This window comes from Callionymus lyra, chromosome 2, assembly GCF_982586985.1.
Source record: "Callionymus lyra chromosome 2, fCalLyr1.hap1.1, whole genome shotgun sequence".
Lineage (NCBI taxonomy): Eukaryota > Metazoa > Chordata > Actinopteri > Syngnathiformes > Callionymidae > Callionymus > Callionymus lyra.
In genome coordinates this window covers 35,448,509-35,464,913 of record NC_141819.1, presented here as the reverse complement: position 1 = coordinate 35,464,913, position 16,405 = coordinate 35,448,509, and the positions used below count along the sequence as shown (strand labels likewise).

General features: G+C 40.2%; 2 protein-coding genes across 3 annotated transcripts; one reads left to right on the top strand and one right to left on the bottom strand.

The window, feature by feature from the left end:
* Positions 1–35: 35 nt before the first annotated feature.
* nphs2 (NPHS2 stomatin family member, podocin) lies at positions 36–3,249 on the bottom strand. The gene is made up of 7 exons (XM_087783018.1): positions 2,955–3,249; positions 2,691–2,794; positions 2,411–2,483; positions 1,043–1,125; positions 709–968; positions 375–453; positions 36–237 (listed from the first exon to the last, which is right to left on the bottom strand). Exons 1-7 carry the CDS (start codon positions 3,247–3,249, stop codon positions 43–45), a joined length of 1,089 nt encoding a protein of 362 aa, XP_087639144.1. The 3' UTR covers positions 36–42.
* Positions 3,250–5,396: 2,147 nt separating this feature from the next.
* Positions 5,397–16,166, top strand: tdrd5 (tudor domain containing 5). 2 transcript variants are annotated; one of them, XM_087783038.1, is made up of 18 exons: positions 5,397–5,541; positions 6,377–6,620; positions 7,236–7,447; positions 8,184–8,439; positions 8,766–8,872; positions 9,030–9,113; positions 9,227–9,283; positions 9,587–9,749; positions 9,825–9,949; positions 11,563–11,786; positions 11,899–12,108; positions 12,172–12,238; positions 12,312–12,512; positions 12,925–13,056; positions 13,234–13,299; positions 13,393–13,542; positions 13,621–13,771; positions 15,939–16,166. In XM_087783038.1, exons 2-18 carry the CDS (start codon positions 6,392–6,394, stop codon positions 15,968–15,970), a joined length of 2,466 nt encoding a protein of 821 aa, XP_087639164.1. In that variant the 5' UTR covers positions 5,397–5,541; positions 6,377–6,391; the 3' UTR covers positions 15,971–16,166. The 2 variants fall into 2 exon arrangements, with proteins under 2 accessions (XP_087639164.1, XP_087639163.1); XM_087783037.1 differs by having other exon boundaries at positions 8,184–8,448.
* The last annotated feature ends 239 nt before the right edge of the window (positions 16,167–16,405 follow it).

Genomic DNA, 16,405 nt, shown 5'->3' with positions numbered 1-16,405 from the left:
TTTTTTTTTTTTTTTACGGTTCCTGTGCATCCAATAAATGTGTCACATCATCGATGAATCTGTCTTCAGCTCCTTTACCGGAGCGTCTTCTTCCATGACGGAGGGGGGAGGAGGTGGAGGAAGACATGACAGGTCAGGGGTCACACCAAACACATCCGAAGGGAATGGGAGCACTAGGGCTGGATGGAGGTGACGAAAGGAAGATCTCAACGTCTCCCACACGGCGCCGTCTTTAACCTGAGAAGAGTCATTTTAAGCTTCTTAAAATACCCCTCTTGTACAATCTGACACTAGGGGGGGAGCAAGAGACAATCCGTCGCCTGTCTTTTATAATCTAACCTCACCACATCAGGAGGATTGTTGTGTTAACTTACTCTGTCCTGCTGTTGTCTCTTCAGCTCAGCCTCTGCCGCCAGACTCTGCTGTAACTCTGGAGGAAAAGTGAGCTCCTCTCTGACAGGAAATCAAACACAGGCACAACCAGGGCTGGTCAGCAGAATCACCAGCGTCCTCTACAAATCTCCGCCGTGACTGCTGATAGATCAGCTGGGAGGACGCTCAGCTGCACTCCTGAATGTCTCTCATTCCTCTCTCTCTTCAATGTTTACAACATGTATGACTTCTTTAAAAACGTTATTATATCTGTATACATTCATAAACACTGTTTTTGTCTAGATAGATTCATAAGTGTAAACGTGAGACACTCACATGTCCGCTCTGTCCACCCTGACGCCCCATCGGCAGGCGACAGAGTCCACAGCTGCTTGTATCTGCTGACCGACGCTCCTTCTGTGCTGCAGGGTGTGACTGAAGGAGTGCTGGGCCAGGACGTCCCTGGAGTGAGTCTGGACCAGGTTTTGCAGCACGGAGGTCAGGCCGCACAGCGAGGAGCTACACAGCGCCACGTTTTCTATCTGGTAATAACACACGGCCGTCAGCTCCACGGACACCAGGTCTTTGGTCACCGCCTGAGGTGGAAGAACATTCTGTGACGCTTGGTGTGACAGCTCCAGATGCCATGATGACAAACAAACCGCTGCACCATGTGGAAGGGAATCTTTAGCATCTTTAGCCGGATATCCACCTTGTGACACACATCCAGGAGTGGCAGGTAGAAAATGAGACCTGAAGAGAGACATTTATTTTACATTAACTTCATTAATATGTTGAAAATTTCACATACACGACCGATGCAAAACTTAATTCCAGACCTGTTGAAGTGTTCACAAAAGATCTAAAACTATTTTTAATTGAAAAGGTGAAGAATTCTTTGTGTTTGTACTAGCAAACACTCTTGGCACATCACCAGTGTTGTATCCTGGGTTCATAGGGTGTTTCGGGTCTAAGTAGCTTGTGCAGCCCACTGAACCCCCCCTTCATACACAGCCATCTTGACGCCTTTTCTGCTGCATCGGTGAGTTCTCTGATGGCTTTCCTTATCTGCAGTCTCTTCACTCCCAACATCTTGAGTGCCCTGATGAGAGACTGGCCGACAAACCCGATGCACCCCAACCTCAATTAGGTTGCATTGGGTCCTCCATTCCCTGTTTCGAAATTTGCCAGGGGACAGTCAGTTCCAGTAGGACCACTTCCCTCTTCGTTTCAGACACCAGTACTATGTCTGGCCTGAGTGTAGTCACCACAGTGCTGCTGTGGCTTCTCCTTAGCTCTAACACAGGCGATGATTGCTGGTTGAGATCCCTTTGCTATTCTAGTAATTCCTTAAAAAAAATCTTAAAATACATCAAATCCATAAATCTCTTTTAACATTTTTTATTTGTTAAAATAATTGATGAATTGATAGTCAGTCACAGTAGTAGAACTAAAACAAACCTTGAAGTGGTTGCAGTCAGGATTCCAATAGCAAAAGCATGTTGAAGTTCTACTTCTACACAATTCATGTGTCTTTAGAGAGAGATGTTTGCTTGGGGCAAGATGGGAATGGGAAGGTTTAAAGCCAATGGGAATCTGCTGTCCAACTCAAATGCTCTGAAGATTGAACATGGTAACAAGCAACATGTACGAGGCAAAATGTATTTTGGGCAAGAAATGCTGCTTTAAGTTTGGGGTAACCCAGAGTGCAGCAAAGCTAATGTGAACCCTCTCATGTTAAATATTTACTTTTTAAACTAACTGGCATGAGACAGGTTTGATCATCACCCCTTTAAGATGAGAGTTAAAAAATACATCTGTAATCCAAAACGACATTTTGTCTCTGAAATCACAATGAAAGGATTTCTGAAATACCCTTCTAGTAAAATGTTAAAGGAGCTTCTCAGGTTAATCTCAATTGTTTACAGTATATGTATAATAGCTGAGAAAGCCTCCAATTCTACTTCTATTTGACACAATACTTCGCTCATCTGCCCCACAACGTCTGAACCCTCGAGATATATTGAATAAATCTGACCTGGTCCTCGTGGTCTTCCCCTCAGCAGATGACCCAATCTGAAGATGACAGCTCTCTCATGTTCCCTCACCACCTGTGAGCACATGACATCATTCAAACTGGGATTTTTACACACAGATTGTGGGTCAAATTCTCAATACAGCTTTTTAATATGTCAATGTTAAATTTTCTGTAGGAATTAAAAGTTTTATTTAAACAAACGAACATGTCTGCTGTAAACGATTCTACCACATATCGTTATCTTTACTTGAAGTATTTTGATGTTCCAGTGAAGTCGTACTTTGATACAGAACCAGATGGAAATAGGGAGGAAAAGTAGAACCAGAGCGAGAACGCAAACCATCAACAGCCACTCAAACACTCCCAGATTCTTGTGCTTCAGACCTGGAAACATACAACATGTATCCATCACACTTTGTTGAATTATATTTGGCATTTGTTGTTGAATCTGGAAAGAAAACATGTTTTTGTATGAAGCTAATACAACTTTAAACACACACGAGAGTACGTGTTAGACTCCTACATCATCATATGATTAACTTACTGTCATCCGGAGCGACCTCCAGCAGCCCGAGCGTCTCTTCTCTCACCTCTTCTCTCACACTGTCTATGTCCACCACAGTGGATTTCACCTTCACTTCTGCTCCCGTCTGTGGCTTCAGATCGTTTGTATCAAGTGTGTCCCTCTTCTTATGTGTCCTGCGACTCTCCGTCTGCCCTGAGTTGTTTCTCCCTCTGTTCTTCTTTTTAGATGCTGGCACATGAGTTGGCTGGACGGAGTAACGACTTTCCATTCTTGAAGGCGGCACTCGAACTGGTCCGGTCGACAGTTCCCTCATCTTGAAAGCATGAGAATTTAATTCAGTGGTCGGTCAACAGTGAAGGAGTGTTGTTTTCATAGGGAGTTCAAAACAACTGACGTGTGTGTGGGAGGAATCAAACCAACAGCACCCACATTGATGTTCATTAGATTGCAATTCACACCTCAACCCTTCAGAAGACTTTTAGCTTATTCTTCTGTCTGCATCGAGAGGAACTACGTCGTTTCTCCGCCCTGCGATTAGGAGACACCTAAGTCAAAATATTTCTGCAGAAGTTTAACCCCTGAAGATGTCCCACAGAGGTTACTGAAGGACAGAGTTGTCTGAAGTGCTTACAGACACCTTAACTTCTCAAAATCGTCACTCTGGATCCTCATCAGTATACATTCTGGCATGGCCATCGCCTATCTGGAGGATTACCACCACCACATATCGATGCCGGGGAGGGGTCGGTTCATCGGAAAAATACCCCCACACATAAAATCTGCGTGCTCTTTATGGAATTCATGTCCAACCTGCTACTGAAACTGTCACTGTAACTAGGACTTACTGACTAAATCAAAGTAATATTTGTAACTATACTTTTTTTTACAAGTTTAGCTAGACGTTTCTATTTGTTCAGGCTTTTCCTTGATTTTCTGGAACTCCTGTTGTGTTATCAGTTTTATCTTGATCTTTAAAGTTTATACTTTATTGAATATTGTTTTGATTGTTTAAGCGCTTTGTGACCCTGGTCTAGAAAAGCGCTATATAAATAAGAATTACTTACTTACTTACTTACTTACTTACTCAAACAGTCAGGATCCTGAACATCTCCTACATCCCACTCATCACTGGTTGTCCTCAGAACTGTGTGCTGAGCCCCTTCCTGTTCACCCTGCCAACACAAGAACTAGAGCGTTTTTTTATTGTGATGTTTGCAAATGTCCCCGAAAACACAAGGTGTTGTAGTGCAGAGAAAGTTTTCTGTATCAATGTGAGGTTAACAAAGAGTTAATTGTGGATTCCAGGAAACCAGCCTCACCTCCGCTGCACATTTAAGGAGCAGCAATGGAAGTCATATCACTTCAGTGATGATCTTATCTGGAGCACCAACATGTCCTTCCTGGTCAAGGAACCTCATTTGCGCTTCTTCTTCCACAGGAGACAGAGGGGAGTGTCTTAAAAGCCCAGTCCTGTCAACCTTCTACATCTGTACGGTGCAGATTTTCTCCAGGTTCACAGGGTGGCATGTCAGCTGCTGCGCGGAAGAGAAGGAGGCTCTCCACAGGCACAAAGGGTCACCGGGTGCAGCCGACAACATCTACAAGAAATCTACAGCACCAAAAGCAGATGGAGAGAGGTTGATATAATGAAAGACTGCCACAACTCATTACCCATTGGTTGTCAAAGTGTTCATTCTAAGCAGCACTGAGGCGGGGAGTCACAGTTTTCACTGACATGGGAATGTGCAGACTCAGCAATGACCTGCATCACTTCCTGAACATGAGTAGAAACATGTTTTTGTTGGACTGACCTCCATCCTCCCTCACGAATCAAATGCCTAAGATATTTACATGAAGAGTAAGTAAGTAAGTCCTTTTTATTTGTATAGCGCTTTTCCAGACCAGGGTCACAAAGCGCTTAAACAATCAAAACAATATTCAATAAAGTATATCGTTTTAAAGGTCAAGATAAAACTGATAACACAACAGGAGTTCCAGAAAATCAAGGAAAAGCCTGAACAAATAAAAACGTCGAGCTAAACTTGTAAAAAAAAAAGTATAGTTACAAATATTACTTTGATTTTTTTTTTTTTTTAACATTGTTTTTACTAATGAAAGTAAAATTGTTAAAATGTTCAACCTAAAATATATTTTCGAGCAGACTCTTGAGTATTCAAATAGCATTAATAGCATTTTTATTGGTTTTATTATTATTATTATTATTTATTTTTTCTGGGTTTTTGTCATTGTTTTTAACATGCAGACTTTATGTCATAATATAATGTGTACGTTTGTTTTTGATATATCAATTCATCTTTCGCCCCTAAATACAAAGACGTACACACGATACATTAACGACGCCATTTTTTACCGTAATTAATGTAGTACTCAAGACTTTCAAAACGTGAAAATCTGCCTCACAAACGTTGGCTCAGTATTATCGAATTACACCTCAAAAAAACAGGCAAAACTATACGTATTATTGCGTATGTGTTGTATTTATTTGCCGGTCAATACTTGAACGTGGTCAGTGGTTTTGGTTTGCGCGTCAATGTGTCGAGTTCGGCCTGCTTGCATTCATGTTGTCGACAGCGTGGAATGAACAGTAAGAGTCTACTTTTTATTCCATATTTATTTTTAATGTGTTTTAAATGCTTTGAAATACATGTGTGCATGCGTCGAAACTACGAATACAAACGTACTCCGTTGAATTACCTGTAAAGTCAGTTGACATGACTTGTTTGTCGCTAGCAGCAAAAGTAGCCAAATATATAGCCGTGGAGACACAAAATAATGCGTTCAAAATGTTAGGTTTTTTCATAATATAATGCCAAAAATATAATGGCGAATATTGGCATGCTTAAGAATCCATCAAATGAACACAATTTAAGGTTTTTACTTCAAAATAAATGGTTTGCTGCAACTAGTCAACTTCTAGTTTACACTTGATATTGGTATTTGTTTCCTGGTTACTGGGATGGAAACAGTCCCAGCTACCTGGGGTGAGAGGCTGTAGAGACTACAGACAGGTTGATAGTCCAACAAATATAAAGGACAACTACTTACAACATTCAATCTAAATATATATAAATATATCAGACCTTAAAGTCTCATGTTGTTGTCTTGACCTTTTAAGTATTTATTTTATTGGGTAAATTCTGATTGTTTCAACGCTTTGTGACCCTGGTCTAGAAAAGCGCTCTATAAATACTACTTACTTACAGATCATGGAGAACAATTGTATTTTGTTTTTATTTTTATTATTCCTCCCACAGTCCAAAAACATACAGAGGTTGATGAATGAATATTGTTTATTTGGGGCAGGACAGGTTAAATCATCACATTTCAACAGTGTTCAAAATATTACATGTCCTGAAAGGGAAAGCAGTAGATTTTTACTTAATCATATATTCACACATGGCTTTCTCTTTTTCCTGCAGGCATTGGTTATCAGTATGAACTACGACAAACTGCTCGTAAACCTGAAGAAGGATGTGTGCTCCTTGCTCATCTCCTCTCAGCTGGGGCTGGAACCGGACCAACTCCGGCGGGATTACACAGCGATGTTGGGTCATCCAATGCCCCTGAGAGAACTTGGTTTCCGGAACGTCATGGACATGGTGAAGGAGATGCCAGACGTGGTGTCCGTTCACCTTAATCAGGACGGTAGCTTGTTATTAAAGGGTAAGCGAATTAAACAAGAAACTGTTTTTTTTTTAAATACAATATCAAAGAAATAGCCATAATTACAGAAATCAAACGAAATAACTCAAAATCCAGAATTGTAAGGACCTTAGCTTTACATTTTAAACATGAAAAGCAGCAGCAATGAAGTAAATAAATTGGCAGAAAGTGTTGCCCTAAAGAAAAGACACAACATAAAATATTACACTGTAAAACTAGTCAAATGCCAAATTTGTGAAATAAACATTTGAAAAAAGGGATAAAACTATCTTTAGAACCACTTTTTAACCTGGATCGACCGTTCACCTCAAACATACCTATCGATAAAAGTATTTTGTGTATGAAGATACTACCTTGCAAACCTATTTTTTTCTCTTATAAATAACAGTTTAAGCATTTGTTACCATAAAAAGTATATTGAAAACAAGCAAAACATTGAACCTTGAATGAAGGTTAGTTTTGACAGTGAACCTCTGGTGTTCCCTAAAAAAAAACACCTACAACCCTTTGCTGAAAATGTCCGTAATTAAACTCTAACATTACATTTTGTGTGTTTCTGTATGTTTTGTTTTTTTTACAGTTCTTACTTTTTGTTTTATATTTTTTCTCTGTCAGCTGTCAGCACCGATGCTACTAAAAATATTGAGGATCTAGTGGCCAAGCAGCGCGTGCCAAAGTCCTGCAAGAAGTTCAAGAGAAAAAGTGGCTACTATAGTTCCCCTCGCTTCTCCCACTTCTCACGTCCTGTGATTCTGCCGAGGCGAGGTTTCGCTCCGCCGGTGGTGCCTGCCGTCCTCAGAGCACAGATTCAACTCCTTCTGTCACAGGTGAGCACGTTTGTCCCTCCTACAGCATTTACAATTTGACCTCTGTCTTGCATGAATCGGGTCCAGAGCATGTGCTGCCGTTCACGTTGAGGTTTGTGTTGATAGTGGTTGCGCCAATAGATCACTGGGGTCGGTCCCCCAAAACAATTAAGTAAAAAAAAGCTTTTGAGTTGAAAATTTAGTGAATCTATGGCAAACACAATGTGTTTGGTCTTTCACCCATCGATGAAAGATTTGTATTTTTCAGGGCACCTCACTAACATGTTTTGGCTTCACTTCACTAGTCCTTGAACCAGCATTATGTAAAAAAGGGGGCGTGTCAGACTGATTGACACGTCAATCTTTCTTTCTAGCATCTTTAAACAAACTGCTGATCTTTGTTAGCTGTTGTTTTCTTAATTATCTATGCACTCTTGAGAGCCTACTAACATTTTTTTAAATTTTTGCTCTGGACCTCTTCTCACATTGGTTTACTTCAGTTTTTAGGAAATATGTTGCTGATCCAGGATCCAAGCTTAAAACACTTTATTCTATGATGTAGTAACACAAGGTAGACTTAGCATTCATTCAACATTTAGCTACTCTCAATGATATTGTGCCTTGCTGTCGTTCTTCATTTGATTGTCCATAGAATTCTGAGATTTATGACGATTGATGGTCAAGATACATTAGTGTCAGTAAGTGTCAAAACGGTCTGTTGTAATTTGTGTAAATCTTTCTGCATCTTCTGTTCCAGGGTCCAATTGCCTTGTCCAAACTAGAGAGCGCCTATCAACATTGCTTCGGCTACAGGCTTAATGTTCAGAACTTTGGGTTCTACTCCATAACAGACATGTTGGTGTCTGCATCAGATTTCATCTCCGTCCAACAGACTCGGTTTGGTTCAGTCCTGGACCTGAAAGGGCGCATTCTGCTCAACTCATCGTATTCAAATTTTTACCGGAAGGTCATGTCTGGAAAATCGTCACCAAACTCATCAAATGCTCAACCAGGTCTCTTAAGTATGGGTTTTAACATCCTACATATGTATCGCACTCCCTGAGAACACCAAATGTTGTGTATGATAATTACCTCTGCCAATGAGGTTGTTAACAACTAACCGTCTGTATTCACCAATATTTTGAGGTGTGAAGCATGAGCCACCTTTGTTGCTCTCTGTTGTGCAAGTGACTTCCAGAAGACTACTGCGCCATGTTGTTCTCATGGGATCATTCTAACCATGTTTAAATGTTTTTAGTTATACTGTTAGATACAAGGAAGTGATTTGCTAAGAAATTAAAATTAGTTCTATGAGACACTTAAGGTATTTTGTTTACAGGTGTCCAGGTCAGACAGTCTGTGAGGAAGCAAGCAGTGGAGGTGAAGAACAAAGAAGATGTGCAGGACTCTCAGAGAGCTCCACTATTTCACGAACAAGTCATAAAGGTTTGTTTTAATTTAAATTGAATAAAGGGGCAAACACAAGGTCAATTGTTACAAATGAAATGAATTAATCATAGCTATCCTTACGTCCTGACTTACTGTGAATGGACACATTTTTATATTATCTCCTTGATTCCTGGTTCTCGTCTTTCAATTTCAGCTGGAGGGAGAGTTTCGACAGCAAATCTTACAGAATGGAGTTGCTGGCAGTATCAGTCAAGAGCTCAAGGACAAGCTGCTAAAGGTCAGACTTTACTGTTCTGTGTAATGCAGCACTTGAAAGTCGCGTTCTTGGTAATACTTTTTACAATTCTGCTGCTAAGATACTTTGTTTGTTTCAATCTTGCCAATTTCCAGGTTGTTGGTCAGAGCAGAGATGGAATACCAGTTCACAGTATACCTGAGGAGTATCAGGTAATAACAATGCCCCTGACTTACTCAAATGTTTCAAATGTCGAAGTCTTCCTCTCCAAACTGCTGTAAGTCTCTCATCATTAAAATGTTAAGAAGTTGTTAGTTTGAAAAGTTCTTCCCCATATAAAATGTTGGCAAACAAGAGCTTTCAAGAGCAAAGTCCATTATGACATAGTTATGGCATCACTTCTCTTCCAGCCAGTTATCGCACCCCGCTTTGTTTATACAACGAGTACCTTGGAGGATTAGACTTCCGGATGTATTACTTATTAATATTATTAACATATTTTTCCCTGATTCCAGAGAGTTTACGGCGAAGAGTTTCCTCTGACTCAAAGTGGCTTCCTCAATATCACTGATCTAATCGGTGCCATGAATGACACGTTTCACCTGCTGCCCAATCACAGCGACTTCAAGCACCACTGGATCGTGAAGGTCAAAGAGGAGATTCAGGAGACACAGCAGGGTCAGTATTACTGCGTAATTTTATCAAGACAGAATTACTTTTAACATCTTATTAATTATTTGTATCTGATGTTAGACCAGTGCCAGAAGAGCTATTACCTTAACTCTGAGGAGTCCCATTGGGAGCAAGAACAAGACGATAATGAAGCCGATGAGAAGGATGAGAAGCCCATTGCCGTTTTAGAAAAGACTCAGGACGAGGTTTGTCAATGTGTTTACTTAATTTGATTTGCTGTAGTTACTATCAATTTTGTATGAACAAATCAATTTTCTATTGTTGATAAATGACTTCAAGTGCTAAAATATTGAAAGAAAACAAAAATCCTCATTTTATTCAATGTTTTATTCATCAATCCTAAATTAAAATTGAATCAAGCATGCTCTGTATTTTCTGAATCGAGTTGGAGAATAATGACAATAAAACATAGCAACAACAGAACCATGTTTTAATATACCCCCTAAGACTCTCCTATAGAGGTTCATAAAAGCTCATAAAAACAAGCTAAAAAGTTTTGATTTGTCTGAGACATGCGATCCTTGCGGCTCACAATCTCTGACAGGGAGCGCTCGTTCACCTTCATCATGGTAGTAAAATGTATGTGTATTCTCACCAGAACCTGATGTATTTATTGAAAGAGTTGCTGGTACAGCCTTACATATGAAACCTTTGAGACCGCAACTTCAATGCAGTTTGGCCGACATCTTTACACATGCATTTTTTTCTAAAAGAAAACTTTTCTAAAATATTACGCTCTACCTTTTACTTAATGGAGCTGGTAGGCACATTTAAGGTCCCTGGAGGTGTGAGAATGACATTTGCACGCTTTGCAGAGTTTCTTACTGACCACTTATGTCCATGGTTCAAAAAGAAGTGTTTTCTTCATGCATGACAATGCACCTTCTCATGCTGCAAATAACACCTCACCATCAGTGACTGACATTGGGCATTAAATAAAAGAAACTCATAGTGTGGTCTCTATTTTTCCCCTGACCTCAACCCTATTAAGAACCTTTGGAGCATCCACCAGAAAATGAAATATGAAGGTTGGGAGGCAGTTCACATCAAAACAGCAGCTCTGAGAGGCTCTTCTGAAATCCTACAAAGACATTCAAGCAAAAACTCATTAAAAAAAACACAAGTTTGATGGATGCGAAAAGAATCATTCTTAGTTCTTTAAAACCTGGAAAATAATTTAAAAAAGAAAGTACCGTGAGTAATGATTTGTACTATTCCATATTTACATTTTTATAAAAATACAGGTATAATTACATTTGTTCAGTAAAAATGGTGTTCTACTAGAAGAATTGAAAATAGAAAAAATGTTATTTGAATTGATGGCTCAAGAAGATCTCAGAAAAATGTAACTTTCATAATCATTTGGAACTCAGTGTAGTATCAAACATCCGAGATGGTGCTTTAACTCATCAGCCTAGCTTTGTCTGTGATGCGTCAAGAGAAGCAATTTTTACTAAAAACAAACAAACAAGCCGATATGACCTCTGATGGATCCCCTGAACCCAGAGACGTCCCAATGACCTAATTCTTTAACTACGACTTGTAAGCCTCGACTGCCAGTAACACACAAAACATGTTTGGTATGAATTCATCTTTTAGGGAACATGTGTCAAACTCATGGCTTGGAGGCCAAATGTGTCCCACCAAGTCATTTTATTTGGCCCGCTGATAGTTTGGTTAATGTATACGTTGTTTGTCCTGTGAAGGATTTTGGCCCCTTGTGTGGTTGAGTTTGACGTCCCTGTTTTAGAGTAAACAAGGAAATTAATATTGTGTTACCGAGCATTTCAAATTTCAGGCTGGTCTGCAGCCGGAGTCGGACCTGGTCATTCAGGTGCACTGCAACCCTCATGTTCTCCCCGATGCCATACAAAGCCAACACATCAGCCCGCCAACAAAGCGAAGAGTTCGAGAGCTGGTGGAAGTGCTGGTGGAGAACGTGGAGTCTCCAGGAAACTTCTACATCCGCTTCAGTGAGGGGGAGGAGGCCAGAGCTTTGGTGCAAATGATGATTGAGATGAGGTGAGGGACGGAACTTTTAAAGCTTCAAGTGATGAACCTCCTTTTTAAATTTGTGTTTGATAAGTGATAAAATGTAAATTAATTGAATGAAATATTTTCTGGCTCTTCACAGACTGTGTTACAACTCTCCCAGTGTGTCCAAGCGTTACAGCCTGCTGGATCTGTTTGTGAGACAAGGTCAGGTCTGCTGCGTGTCACCTGAAGGAATGTGGTTCTACAGAGTAGTGATTCACAAGATCCTCAGTGACTCACGGGTTGAAGTATTCTTTGTGGACTTTGGTGACATCAAAACCGTCCATACGTCAAACCTGAAGTTCCTTAAGTGAGTTACAGCTGAACCTGTGTAGCATCACCAGGACTAAACGGTTTTGTTTCACCTCTCAAGGATGTGTTTCTCGGTTCTTCCGGCACAAGCTGTCCCGTCGACTCTTGCTGGAATCAAGCCCAAAGATGTAAGTAAACTGACAGTGCAGTGCTTTAAATCTGTTACGACTTGTCAGGTTTTCATCTTCCTGTCTTGAGCAGGGGAGCTGGACCACTGAAGCCACGCGCTCTTTTCAGAAAATGTGCTGCGGTGGCATTTTAGCCGGAGCCCTGAACTGTTACATCGGGGATTTGCTCCAGCTCTACTTGTGCGACACACACACTGAAGACGACCTTTACATCCACTCAGCCCTGCTCGCCCAGGGTCACGGTGTAGCTTGCACTTCTTCAGCGAGTACTTCAGTGAGTCGCATTCAAGAGTGTCACAGTTACCAATTTATCTCAAACATCAACCGCATTATGTATTCATTCTGGTTGGTACTTTCTGACCTTGAACCGATTTTATGTGATACAATACACTGGAAAATATGTCAAAATGTTTTAGTACAACTTTGGTAGGCTTTATAGGATTACTTTATGTGGCTGTGTAGCGTTAGTTAGTGAGGTTCCGTAGTATTGATCTACAAGGCTCCTGATGATACTCCCATTAGGCTCTGTAGTAATACATAGTGAGGCTGCACTGCACCACAAGACTAGTATTATACCGCAACGCTACATAGTATAAGATCACCTTATGGTTCTAAAATACAATAACGCAGTGATGCAGTTTAGTTCTTTCACACTCTTCAATATGTTCTCATGTTCACTCCTCCAGGTGTGTCTTTCACTCTCTCCAGTTAGTCTGTATATGGGGGAAGGAAAGCTTCACCTACCAAAAGTGGAATGGGAAACTCTTCCGCCCAAACCAGTAGAATCTCTGAGGCAGATGCTGTCCTCAGGACTCAAGGTAAACTTTTGATGACGTGTTCCAGGTGTAGTATCACAAGCAGATAAAGTATGACTTAAAAAAAACGTCTTTATGCATTTAAAATACGTAAGTGAAATTGCCTACAAAGATCTTTGGGAATAGTGTTGGAAAAGGTGCTCATATAAACAAAGTTACGAGTGTCTGTTGTGGCCGTAGATCGACGGCGAGGAGCTCCCCCCACTGGAGTTTATTGGTAGATCCGCTGACACCTGGCTCACACCTGTAAGTCAGTCCATTATCACTCGTCTCTGAGGCTCTATAACTTCTCAGATGACTCTGAAGTCATTATGACTAATGTCCACTTATCCTGTCCAGACTAAGGACAAGAACCCATTCCAGGCTCTCATCACTGACCAAAGAGAACTTGACATCTCTCTATCAACAGCCATGGGCTCGCCCTCCTCCAGCCCTCCCCCTCATCTAACCCCGCCTTCTTCGACACAGACGTCCCAAACGCAGCAAAAAGTAAAGTGGTTTGAATTCTTGTGACATGATTTTAGTCTCGAAACCTTTTAAACCGATGCATCAAACTCATCCTTCCAGACTCTCGGGGATTCAGTTAATCCCGAAAGTTCTTGTGCGCACGAATTCCAAGCGGAGACGCTCCGGCTGCAGGGTTCCTCGGTAGAATCCTCCTCCATCTTCAGAACCCTCTACCTTTTCAACTCGCACCTGGGAACTTCACTGGACCAAGGTACAGAAGCATTTTTTTCACGTGTTCAAGTGAGCTTCAAACGTGACAGATTTTTTTGCCTTCACACGTGATGGCCACAGACCAGTGCTGTGTCTCAAATCGCATACTAGCGTACTAAAAGTTAGTATTTTTAGTGCGTTAGTGCATCTCAATTCTTAGTATGCGAAATTTAGTGCGCCATGCACACTAAATTGGCGTACTAACACGCCCACAAAACTGAGCATGGTTCGATGGACGCTAACCACCCTAAACAGCCGCCATCTTAGTGACGTTTTAAACTGAAGTTACGTCATATATAAATGCATATATATGCATATACTTACAGGTGCATTTTCCACAGCAGTAGAAGGATGACACGTCTTCACTGCTGATACCAGCTTAAATATCTCGCGATTATTTAGATTCTCATATTTTTTCCAAAGTTGCAATACATGCTGCCAGCAGGTGTCGGCGATAGCGTTCAAACAGCTGGTTGAAACATCGTTAAATAGAAGTAGAAGAAGAAGCTGTCATGTGATCTCCGGTTAGTGTGTAGCGACAGTGTTTGATTTGAGACATACTATCTGTGGAGAATTTGCGTACTAGTTAGTACGTACACTAAACTGATGCATACTAACTTCTAGCATACTAAGAGTAGTATGCGATTTGAGACACAGCACAGGTCATCCGTCAACTTACAATTAAAGTACTGTATGTTCTCACCAACTCTCACTGTGACACTGCAGAGGAAAACTTTTCAGTACAGCTGTAAAGACTGTACACTTCGTGGGTTTGGTTTTATTATTTAGGGACAAATGCCTCAATATTATGACCAAAACCTGCCACATTTGAAATGTTAACACTTCAGTAGACAGTAGACACAACGATTAATAAATCATCACAGTATTCAATTACTTTTACTATTGACTTTAACACCAAGAGCAATGTTGTGAAGTAACACTGGTTATTTTTATAAAGATAAAGATAAGAAATCAATGTTTTTTTTATTGTCTTAAAATGTTTAAATGTATCTTGTAACCTGCCCCTCTGTTGGTTATTTTCAAGCTCTATGATGACACATGAAGTGGAAGAAACTTTTAACTTGTTAAAACAAGAAAGAGCCTATGTTTGGAAGTATAGAAGACGTAAGAATAAGTCAAGTCGTCAAAGATTTTACTTTTGCTGTGACAATTGGTGTTAGAAGTAGAGTTATTGGCCGTCAAGCAAGTGTACTCAAGGTAGGTTGTGTCATTTAAGCCAAAGAACATTTTTCTACAAAACTACAAAGAGTTAAACTGAACCGAGATAAATAAATATGAATAACTTGAGTGAATTGTTGCATATAAAGTTGAATAAAACGCTCTCATCCGGGTTTTGAATAACATGTATCCATGGTGTGGTATGAGTGAGAGTCATGGTGAACATTGTGACGTGTTATACGACTATATTATGTAAAGTGGTCAGATAAGATTAAGATAAAATTGATAATCACTTTGGCTCTTCAAAGGGTAAAATCCAATGGCGTTTACGAGCGCCTTCTGTGTGCGCGGACTCTTGAGGGTTTGTCGATGGATGCCGAGAAGACAAATTGATTATCCTCCTGCTGACGGCGGAGCTGAATGAACCAGCATTAAGATTCTGACTCAGAGCCCATTAAGCCCAACTCACGAGCTGTTTGACCGAACAAGCTGCTCCACTGCACTTGTCCCAGCGTCGATACCCCGAGACTCCCGGTCCCTTCACTTTTGCTCCTGACGCAGATTAATGAAGGAACAAAACTCTGGAATCAGCGAGACTCGCTGCTCATTTACATAACAATGAGTGATGGGTGACTTAGTACTCGCACAAGGGCAGCTTTTGTTGAGTGTAACGTTGTATTCCTTCTTATTTCGTTAGTTTACAGCAATATATTTGTCTTTTAGATTCATTATTTCTAGAGTTTTCAACTCTGTTATCTAATGTATAGATAACGAAGGGAAAACTTTTTGTGAAATCACAATTGAGTCAATTTTTTGTGTCACCATCTACTGTCATTTCTCTTCCACGCACTGGACTCCGGATTCCACACAGTAAGTTGACAAATGTAGGAAAATGTCAACAAAATGTTCCATAAATAATGTAAGCATTAATTATTGACGTTTCTCTTTTTCCTACAAATTTATGAGATTGTTTTTTTTTTTGTCAACAGGTCTTCAGACTCGCGCAGGGTTCAAAACATGAAGATGATCAAATGTGTTAATCAGTGTATTCTCAAAATATTCTTAAGTTCTGTTTATTTAATGTTTTTAAACTTCCTCTGAATGACGACTGTTCTTAATTTCGTCAAAGGGTTTTTATTTGAGCTAATTTCCTCTATGTTGGATGTCCTGTTGTCACCACTTTGTTCATGGAAGGTGATATTTTCTTCAAATTTAAAGTTTTTGTTTTGAAAAATAAACAACAAAATGTGTCAGAACTGCTGTTGCTTTCATTCTTTTTACTCTCTTGTGCAAGAATATAAAGACAAAAAAAGAAATGGGGATGGTGGAATGAAAAGTAAATAAAACTAATTTATAAATGATATTCAATATTTAAACAGAAATCTCTGATGAAAATAATGATACCTGATAGTTTTAGTGTTTTGACCTCACAAGGGTCACATGAATACAGTTGAAG